We start from the raw sequence: 11,333 nt of genomic DNA, 5'->3' as shown, positions 1-11,333 counted from the left end.
TGTTTCGGTAGCGAACTTCTGCTTGTATATTGAATGAACCGTTGAACCATCAACTCCATAGCTGCATATTAGTTTAATTTCAGAACGGTTTGGAAACTGGTTTAAAACATCGGCTTGCATTTTAATAATTCTGTGAGCAGTACATATGATCTAAAAGGTTTTGTAATGATACTTGGGCAGCCGTTTCGGTTACTTTGATAACTACAGGACGGCATTATAATTTCGATTCCATTACTAGACTATAGGTTGCATAAATGTTACTGTGGCGACTTTTATTCATAAGTCTAGTGTTAATGTATTGCGGTTTTGTAAGAGAATTTTTTAGGAGGTAAGCCAAAGCTTCTTCGGGTGTAAGTGGAATGGGTTTTTGTATATCAAATTGCTTTCTCGATTCAGTTGAGTATTCGGGTGTTGTTATGGTTTTTTTAAGAACAAAAGCCGTGTCCTTCTTGTTTTGTTTATTTGCAGAGACTGCTGCAGCATGTGCAAGAAGATTTGTGTCACAATTATTTTCATTTGCAAGCTCAGATTCCAATTTCCTTTTTAATCTTGTACCCGCATTCGTGTAAGATAAGGTTGGAGGTCCCATTTGCTGTGGTGTCTTGCAGGTTTCATCGATTGTAATTGATATTTTAGACGCCAACCATACAGTATGCTTAGACATAAACCGTTCAAGCATGTAGTTACATTTGGGAAGATACTTATGAATGTAACTATTAAAATTACTGATTTTTTTGTCAATTTCCTTTATTGTCTTGGATTCCACAGCGTTTTTATTAATTTTGGTGCATTTTTCGATTGTTGCTGCGCCATATTTCGATAAGTTCGCTGTGAGTAAACTCAAACGTGCCTATATATTACCAAAATGTGAGAAAAGGGGGACGAACGGGGATGAGTTTTTGGTTTGTGGCTAAAGACAACACTCTTAAGTACAATCTGGACCAATTAGTTGCTTTCAGCATGGAACAGCTTATTAGTTATATTCCACGAAACACGAATCACGCATGTTAGTTTTCTAAAAAAATACACATTAATTGGACATTTCACAACACGAAATACTTAGAACTATACATTAAATAACAATATACATTAAATAGTGCACACCTTGAAGATTGCTTTCCATAATTTAGTTGAATTTTCTGGACCAATTTAACGCGTGTGGCACAACATAAAGACTATAAATATTTTGGCGCAAATTTCTGTTCGGAAATCAGCTGATCGCTAGCTCACTTTTAAAAGCTCTCAAAAAGCTTTGGTGGCGCTTTTAAAGCTTTTCATTAAATTTTTTTTAATCTATGATACATTTACTTTAAGATTAAAATAAGAAAACAACGATATATTAACATCGAAAAATTGACTTTATGCCAAAAAAAACGACATCTGGACCATAGTGCACTGTCTAAAAATTTCAATTTTTGTACTAATTTTTAGGTCACGTGCAGCCTAATATTTTAGGTTATCGTGGGCCTTAAAACTATTGCATTTTACCTTAAAATATATGACAGCTAAAAACCTTTTAAACTTAATATGTCTGTAATTGTATTTATTAAAATTATTTAAGGTACAATTTTAAGAAAAATTAACTGAGACGTGTTATTACAAAATTGAACATTTTAGGCCAATATGCCCTAAAAATTGGGTATTGCTTAAAAAAATGTTAAATTTTTACTCATGATATTAATACAATTTATTTATTTCAGTTGGATTTTATAGTGAATTCAAATAGGTTCATATTTAATTTCCCTAAAAAAACAATCATTTTTATTTAGTCCGCGGTGGTAATCGGTTCGGGGTCTTCCACACGAGAGTCCGATGCGTTACTTATGACTTGAACTTACACGCTCATTCGTAACATGGTGCGATTGCTAAATTGGTAAGGCGTCTGCCCCTGATGTGAGAGGACCCCGGATCGCATACCCGCTAGGGCAGGAGTAAGTCAAAAGTCTTGAGGAAACATGTTAAATATTTCCTAAGCAATTGTTAAATAAAATATTGTATTGAAAAATCTATCTGATTTACTTATTAGAAAAGAAAAATAAAATAAAATGGTCTTTGGGCAGGACTCGAACTTCGAACCCCGAGAACAATAAAGTGTCGGGACGCACCCCCTGAGCCAAGTCCGAATGGTTTTATTCTGTGGCAAAATGCTTTTGTAAGCTCAAACAAATTATTTTTGTACCATAAATATTATTTTTAGGCAGTCAATTATCTAAAAGTTGCATACATTTTAGGCCATGTGTGACCCACAGGTCATTCAAGGACTTAGCTCCAGGTTAAGGCCAACTTTACCTAAATTGTAGCCCATTTCTGGGCATTTTAGGTAATTTTTTGTCTGGGTGTAATTAATGATCAGATTTCATTTCCAAAAACGTAAATAGAGGTGACCGTACTAGTATGATCAGATGTAATCTCCAAAAACGTACTTAGAGGTGAGCGTACTGGTAACAGATGGGATTTGGCTGTCTCTAAAAAAATATACATCTATATTTTGTCTTGCATAGGAAATTATCCACTCACCTGGTTTGCATTTTAACAACGCGCCTCACATTGGTCATTATGGTGTCGATATCTGAGGTCTTGCCCGTCCGATTGAGGGCCTCACACAAACTTTGAATAAATGGAGTGCCGTCCTCCGTGCGATAGGAAACATATCCCTCGTAGGTACTATAACACTTCAGAATCTCGTTTGGAGACCCATTGGGCTGAGCAGCATCCGTCATAAAACCACCCAGCTCGTTGGCGCCCTTACAGGCTTGAACAAAAAGTAGCTTAGGCTTGTCCCTTAGCGTCCGGTTGCGCAGGATGGGGAAGAGGACGTCGTAATCCAAAGAATAGTCATTATCTTTTGCCGCAATTCTATCGTGGCGCGTTCCATGGCTTAGCATCACCAAGACCAGAGCACTCTTGTCCTCGAAATCCTTGGTTTCCACTAAAAAAATTTGCGTTACAACACAGAATGATTGTCGATTTTGGTTCTACTTACGCATTCGCACAGTCCGCTTGATGGTGGCCAGAGTGGCGTCCGTAATGATCTCCACCTTGCATTTGAACTGCTCGAAGGTGGATCGCAAGACCTTTACATCCTGGCCACTTCCCGTACGGAAGACGTTCTTGTTATCGAACCGCTCGTGATTAAAGATATACACCCTAGCGGGTTTTAGTTTGCTCTTGGTTAGGCTACACTTTGAGGGAGTCAAGATGATTGGATTGGTGCCCTGAGTGTCGAGGTTGTACGCAGGTTCAGAGACCTTGGGCACGGCGCTGGTCGCTGATGAGCCCATGCTGATGTAGGGTTTTGGCGTTGCAGTGAACGTCAGCGGCTTATCAGGTTTTTGATCGGAGTTTAAAAAGCTTATAAAAGAGGAACTGGATGACGTTGGCTTGGGGGTGCTGGACACCCTCGTAACGGAGTTCGCGAAGGTGCTAGTGATTCCTGGTGTCTTGGCGTGCGGAGATGTGTAGGTTATGGCCAGGTTCGGTATCTGGGCGTAGGGTGAGACGTAGGTGGAGGTCGAACTGTTAGCCGTGGGAGTGAACGGCAACCAGTTGGTCTTACTGACCTTTCCCTTAAGGTCTACATGGTGCGTCTCCAGGTGCTTGGTAATCGTGTGTCCGGTCTTCTTAGTGACAGTCGTTTGCTCGGTCTTGACCAGCGTGCTGGAACGCTTGCCAGACGTGGCCTTGAATGCCTGAGTGGAGCGGAGGGAGACTCCGTTCAGACTGGGCGGTCGGGATCCCTCGCCTCCTACTCTCATTTGGGCAAAGAGCGCTTCCAACTCCGCCTGGCTGGGCGTGCGCCGCGTAGTCGTCTCCGTGACAAGCGCCCGCTGCGTGTGCGTCACCGTCTGGCGGGTGGAGAGGAAGGTGATCGTCTGCTTGTTGCTGTCCGTGATGGTAGAGTTCTGCACTGCCCTGTTGGTCGTCTTGGTGCTAGCACTCGCGGTCTTCACGCGGGTACGGGGGTCCTGCAGCACCAGTGCCTGGCTGGGCGGGCTACTATCCGTCTCGCTTTTTTTGTTCCACCAACCCATTGTACCTCCGGTTCTTGTGTGCTTGGTCTTTCTACCTTAATCTTTCTTTCTCGCTGTACCGCTGTAGCTTGTGACGCTCTTGTGCTCCACTCGACAGTTCTCGCGACACTGAAAGGCAAGATAAAGAGGCTTATTCATCGGAAACCCCCTGCCGCTCTGATTTGATTGTATCTGACTCCAGGGCACTACGCCACTGTCCTAATTGCACACAGTCATGTGTGTTATCTGCTCTCCAATGTGGACGTGGCTGATAACCAGGTCTCGCTTTACATATGTGAAATGTACATGCATGGGCTAACAGCTTATTTCGTGCAGAGGTAAACTTAAAACTCAAACTAGTATAGCTGGCAAACTAAACGGAATATGAAAAAAATTTAAATGCAGTTATGATAGGTAGTATTTTTACATTTATTAAGGCACTTCATTATTTTTAAACTTCATTAAACAACACATAAACGTAAATAAAACTGAAAATGTTGACTTTTTTTATGTCACAGCTTATTTTGTGCAATGACTTTGGAAACATTTGATTTGTAAATTATCTACACTTGTAGAAGAAAAGGAAAAAATGCACTAAAACTCGTTGCAGCGGAAAATGGGACTGCACACGTAAATCGATTTAGTATCCCAGTGTTTTATTCAGTTTATTTTTTCGAGTTTAGGTGAATTTTTACTAATCGTTTTGGGATTTTTTAATATGCATTTGGACTGCAATGGCGCCGTTATATGGAAATTCATTTTCTTAAGGAAATGACCAACCTACAGCTTATGTATATGTTGCACAAAAACGAACACTATTTATCTAAAGAAAAAGCCATTTTAAAATGGATATGTCAAAAAACAGCATGCGAGGAAGATGTTATAAATACTTAAAAGGGACCAAACGGTTCTAACTTGTGAAAATTCTCGTGACGTCACTATTGGCCCATAATAGTCTCTATTCATTTCACTACACTCATCCTTGATCAATTTGCTAATAGCAATTGAATAATCATTAAGCGCTGAAAAAATTTCACATATTAGCGCTTAAATTGTATTTAGTTTTGCGTTTTTCCTCCCCCTTCGGATACGGGTTGCTTATCCCGATCATCTGTTTGCTTCAGCGATTCTCTATGTGCGCGATTTTAAGCGTCTGTATGCGGAGGGTAATTTTTATACCCGTTACTCTTAGAGCAAAAGGGTATACTAGATTCGTCGGAAAGTATGTAATAGGCAGAAGGAAGCGTTTTCGACCCCATAAAGTATATATATTCTTGATCAGGATCACTAGCCGAGTCGATGTAACTATGTCCGTCTGTCTGTCTGTCTGTCTGTCCGGATGAACGCTGAGATCTCAGAAACTGTAAGAGCTAAGCTATTGAGATCATGCAGATTCCGCTGCGTAGGAAGCCAGCGCAAGTTTGTTCCAGCAATGTGCCACGCCCACTCTAACACCCACAAACCGCCCAAAACTGTGGCTCCTACAGTTTTAATGCTAGAGTTTAACTGAAATGAATTGTTCTCATCAATACCTATCGATTGACCCAAATAAAGTTTGCCACGCCCACAAGCCGCCCACAAACTTAAAAAAATCGTAAGTATGAACATGGATATCTCGGAAAATATCAAGCTGTTAAGCTGTTAAGCGAAAACACAGGGCTTACTTTGATTATTGATTATTTAAAAGGCATTTGATGAAACAAAGAATTCTAATAAAATCAATTAAAAGCCTTTAAAAATAGAAGGATAGAGTTTAAGAAAATATATTTACTGAGTAATATGCCACTTAGTAATACCACAAACAAAACGGTTCAAAACCATATCAGTATGGTGGTGTGGAAATGAGAACTGATTTAAGTTCAATTTAAGTGGCATAGATAAACCCAAGACAAGGTTTAGGATATAGCCGATCTTTTCGGGACATTTTCAATCATGATTTTCGCAGGCGAAGCTACGGGCAACCTGGCTAGTAAACATATAAAAAACAAGAAAAGAAGTTAGCTTGGGCAAGCCAAAGTTTGTATACCCTTGCAGTTATAATTATTAAATTTAAAAATTAAAAAAATGATGTTCCCAATAGTATAAGATAATATGTCAAAAAACACCGAAGCTTTGATTTGTTTCATATTATTTTCCCACCAATTTTCCGATCGTTCCTATGGCAGCTATATTATATAGTCGTCCGATTTTGATAAAATTAGGTTCGAAATACAGAACTAATTAAAAACTGTTATTTGCAACCGTATGAGGTTATACATATGTTAAAAAACACCAAAGATATATTTTTTACACCCTTGCAGAGGGTATATTGATTTCAGTCAGAAGTTTGCAACGCAGTGAAGGAGACGTTGCCGACCCCATAAAGTATATATGTATACATATATTCTTGATCAGCATGACTAGACGAATCGATCTAGCCATGTCCGTCTGTCCGTCCGTTTCTACGCAAACTAGTCTCTCAGTTTTAAAGCTGTCGGGCTGAATCTCTTCCAAAAGTCTTATATCTTTTGCAGGTAGTATATATGTCGGAACCAGCCGGATCGGACAACTATATCTTATAGCTCGGGGTCGCTGGCACCTCCTCCTCAGCATCTGGTGCCGGCGTTGCCTTTTTTTTGGTACAACTCAAGTTTTTAACGCACCGCATTGCCTTCTGTAGCGCCTTTTCGGGAGGCTCCGAGGGATCCACCAGGGCGATTGCATCTAGTATTAGAAAAAAATTAGTTTTAAAAATAAAACAAGACGAGAATAAAAACGAGTGACCGAAAGTAATCGTTATTTGTAAGATTTATTTATAATAAAAGAAATGTTATCTTTGGCATTCAATGTAAAAATCCCAGAAGTCTTTTAAAAATTAAACTTACAAACAATAGTTACTTTCAGCCTCAATAAAAACTTACTTAATAAGTAAGTTGTGGGACAGAACAAGTTCCTCGGATAATATGCTTAAGATGGAACGATTTAGCCTTCCATTTTTTTAAAGATTTACCTTCAGCCTTGTCTAAAAATATAAGAAAATGAAAAAAATATCGAGAAGAAATTTGCAAACTTTTGTTTTCGGTCACTTGATTTATTTTATTTTGTTGTAAAAAATTATTTGTGTATTTTTTTTATTATTTATTAAATCATTTATTTATTTTACAGATGCGGAAAAAATACCACTTTTACAGGAACGGAAAATTAGAGATGTTTGAGATTTTTATTTAAATAGCCATGTTTGTTTACTTACACAAAAATAAAAATTGTGCTTAATGTTATTAATACAAAAAATCATAAGTTATAAAAACAAACATCTCTTATTTTTGGTCCCAAGGAACTTAGCACTCAATAAGATTTTCAAATTTTTTCACAGATTCATTCATTTTTTTATTTATATGAATCATTTGTTGTTTTTCACGTCAAAAATTAAAATTTTTCACAGCTATTTTTTTCCGCCACGTGTTTTTTTGGGAATCTTGTATTTTCCATTTTTTTAATATACATTAACTTGTTTTTACTCTCACTGATTAAATAAATAATGGTCTGCGACAGACTTACCTGGGAATCGTATAGGTATCACTTTTAAACCACTGGTTTATTTTATTTAACTACGTAATTGCGTGCAATTCTAACTCCTTCACATAAGTAAACGCAAGTGAAAAAGACGAAAAAAGACGCGTGCCTTCCAGAAAAACAACAAGCAACAACAACAACGGTTCCGCTAATCCGTTGTTGTTCTGTTTTTTTGGCATGTCCAGTTTGGTCTATGCATCTTGCACATAAAAGCAGGGTATTTATAGACATATCCGACTATGCAAATCGGTTTATAAAATTATATTCTTAAAACTTCACATATTATTAAATAATATTAATAAACCTATACATTTTTTTAAGAAATACAAATATTTTAAAACAGAAACCTATTATTTTAAATGGTTGTTTTATCATTTACGAACAAATGTCGCATTATTCAAAAGGCAAGGGTGCACAAAAGTCTATATATTTTAGTTGCTGGGCCTCCTTCCCTTCACACGCACTTTTCCGTCTGAGACATGGCGAGAGAGGGAGAGCCCAAAATTACTTTTTGTGCGTTCTCTTTGCGGACCTGACTTAGAGTGCGACGCTTTGCCGCCGTTGCGCTCAGCTCTGCCGGCGTCGCTGGCTTCTCTGCCGACGTCGCAGTCGGCTTCGTGATGATTGGGCACTTAACTCAATTGTGGAACTACAGGGTATTGTTTATCTTTGCTGATGGTGAGTGCCACTGCACCTAAACCCTTTCTTAGGTGAAACTTATCCGCCTATATAATTTATAATCCATAATTAAAAACTCAATTCGGATTTTTTAAAGATGTCAATATAATATTATTTTTAATATTTACATAAATATTAATGGACTAAATTTCTATAACACAAAATTTTCCATTTAAATTTTGGTCGCTAGCTGAACATAACCTGATAGACCCAAAAAAAACAAGGAAGAACGCTATAGTCGAGTACCTCGACTATCAGATACCCGTTACTCAGCTATATGGAGATATGCAAGCAGCAAAGCGAGATTAAAATGCGCCACCTACCGGCGGTATACAGATTTAAGCGTTATGGGCGTTAGAGTGGGCGTGGCAAATTTATTTTTGGATCAATCGATAGGTATCGACGAGACCAATACATTTCAGTTAAAATTTTTTATCTAGCATGAAAATTGTGGGCGTCACAGGTTTTCGCGGTTTGTGGGCGTTAAAGTGGGCGTGGCAAACTTTTTTTGGGTCAATCGATAGGTATTGATGAGAACAATACATTTCAGTTAAAATTTTTATTCTAGCATCAAAACTGTAGGAGCCACAGTTTTGGGCGGTTTGTGGGCGTTAGAGTGGGACTGTGCTGAAACAAACTTGCGCTGCGCAGGAATCTCAGGAATCTGCGTGCCTAATCCCAGTATTGTAACTCTCATAGTTTCCGAGATCTCAGCGTTCATACGGACAGACGGACAGACGGACAGACGGACAGACGGACAGACGGACAGACGGACAGACGGACAGACGGACATGGCTAGATCGACTCGGCTAGTGATCCTGATCAAGAATATATATACTTTGTGGGGTCGGAAACGCTTCCTTCTGCCTGTTACATACTTTCCGACGAATCTAGTATACCCTTTTACTCTACGAGTAACGGGTATAAATATCGGACCGGCCAAAAATTGTCTGTGCGAACGCCGAGTGCATTATAAGACACAGAATGTCAAATCTACGGATATCTGCCTCTCTTTCTTGCCCCACCGTTTTCGTCGACAGTTTCTACGTTGCGCCGACTTCTCTGCTGACGGCGATAGCGGCAGTGTTTTTGCCTTCTGACATGTCACCCCCCTGCAAGCGTTTTCTATCGCGGGAGGCACTATTAAGTGACTTCTAGAAGATGAAAACGATCGTCCGCGATATCGCATTCGGATCGCGGAAGTGACTCGGTAAGAAATGTGCCACTTCGGCGACACTTCTCGAAGTCACTTCTGCGACACTTCTGGAAGTGTCGCCGAGACAAAAGCTATATTTTTAAAACGCACTAATTTGATACATAACCGCACTGTCCACAGACAAATCGCGCAACGAAATGACGCTCGGGCGAAAAATAACAGCGTGAGTCAAAAGGAAGACTCAAAAAAAGGGATAACAGAAAATTACCGCGACCTCTTTTTATAGCGTTTTTTCGCACTAATTTTGTTTTTGTAAAATGTGTACTATCGGCTTTGTGTCGCGCAGAAGTGTCTCGGAAGTTACTTCTTCGCGACCCCAATCCTTTTTGTTTTGTAAAATGTGTACTATCGCGATCCCGACCCTTTTTGTTTTTGTAAAATGCATACTATCGCCTTTCTATCTTCCGGAATTGACTTAGAAGTTACTTCTAATCGATACATGTATATTTTGTTTTTGTAAAATGTGTACTATCGTCTTTCTATCGCGAAGAAGTTACTAAGAAGTGACTTCTGGAGGACAGGCGAAGAAATATCGCTGTCTTGCTTGCAGGGCCGGAGCCGATCCTGTGTGTGCTGTGTTTTAGTTAACTTCGATGATTATTTTCCGTACGTGAAGTCCAAATTTCGGTTACATTTTTGGTCTTGCACTGTGTATCAAATCACATTCCATGGGATAGGGTCGCACCTCTCTGCTGCAAACCACTGGCTTATACTGTACATAACGGAATCAACTGAATTCAAATTGGGAAAGTAGTTGCAATGGAATGCGAAATGCGATTGGAGTATCGAAAGGGTGAAAGTCCATCGGTGCAATCAGCAGTTCTTTCTCACACCACAAGGGACACAATTTCCCTGCGAAAGGTCCATAACACACATGGGACATTCTATTATGTTAAAGGGAAATCCGACAATCTTAACGAGTGAAAACTGGAACAGGCCTGTATACATTTTTTTTGGACTCTACATAGATCTCGCAAATGAGTTAATTTTTAAAACATCTTTCTAAACTCCGCACACATTCGGCACTCACCACGAAAGCAGAATCGGCTGGTTTCTAAAGTCCCTGTCAAAGTCCCTGATAGCTATCTGTCCGAAAAACTTAAAGGCCAAATAAAGTGTTCGACAAAGCAAATCGGTTTTCTCGACGCCTTTAACTTATCTGAACGAGAAACAATTACAGAGTGCTGTTAATCACAAAATTAAGCTGTTAAGCGAAAACACAGGGATTGCTTTTATTATTGCATCAACTTTGTAGGTTTTGTTTATGTTCGAAAAAGACTTAACAGGGAGTCTGAATCCCTGTCAACGTTAGCTCTCACATTGAGGCTCGAGAAAGCCAAAATCACTTAGCAGGGACTTTTTCGTTCGAGAAATGTTAGCCAACACCTTGCCCTTAAGGGAACAAATTTAAAAGGCATTTGATGAAACAAAGAATTCTAAAAAAATCAACTAAAAGCCTTTAAAAATATATAGTTTAAGAAAATATATTTACTGTGTAATATGCCACTTAGTAATACCACAAACAAAACGGTCCAAAACCATATCAGTATGGTGGTGTGGAAATGAGAACTGATTTAAGTCCAATTTAAGTGGCATAGATAAACCCAAGACCAGGTTTAGGATATAGCCGATCTATTCGGGACATTTTCAATCATGATTTCCGCAGGCGAAGCTACGGGCAACCTGGCTAGTAAACATATAAAAAACAAGAAAGGAAGTTAACTTGGGCAAGCCAAAGTTTGTATACCCTTGCAGTTATAATTATTGAATTTCATTCGATATCCTTAAAAATACAATAAATCTTATTTCCAATATTATAAGATATTATGTCAAAAAACACCGAAGCTATGATTTGTTTCATATTATTTTCCCACCAA

General features: G+C 38.9%; 1 protein-coding gene across 2 annotated transcripts; it reads right to left on the bottom strand.

Moving 5' to 3' along the window:
• Nucleotides 1-1,731: 1,731 nt before the first annotated feature.
• Strica (Ser/Thr-rich caspase) lies at nt 1,732-4,335 on the bottom strand. 2 transcript variants are annotated; one of them, XM_017075639.4, is made up of 3 exons: nt 2,984-4,335; nt 2,518-2,929; nt 1,732-2,459 (listed from the first exon to the last, which is right to left on the bottom strand). In XM_017075639.4, the coding sequence occupies exons 1-3, from the start codon at nt 4,029-4,031 to the stop codon at nt 2,399-2,401; spliced, it is 1,521 nt and encodes a 506-aa protein (XP_016931128.3). In that variant the 5' UTR covers nt 4,032-4,335; the 3' UTR covers nt 1,732-2,398. The 2 variants fall into 2 exon arrangements, with proteins under 2 accessions (XP_016931128.3, XP_016931127.4); XM_017075638.4 differs by having other exon boundaries at nt 1,732-2,465; nt 2,984-4,328.
• Between the last annotated feature and the right edge of the window lie 6,998 nt (nt 4,336-11,333).

This window comes from Drosophila suzukii, chromosome 2R (assembly GCF_043229965.1).
Source record: "Drosophila suzukii chromosome 2R, CBGP_Dsuzu_IsoJpt1.0, whole genome shotgun sequence".
Classification (NCBI taxonomy): domain Eukaryota; kingdom Metazoa; phylum Arthropoda; class Insecta; order Diptera; family Drosophilidae; genus Drosophila; species Drosophila suzukii.
This window is presented reverse-complemented; position numbering and strand designations above follow the sequence as displayed.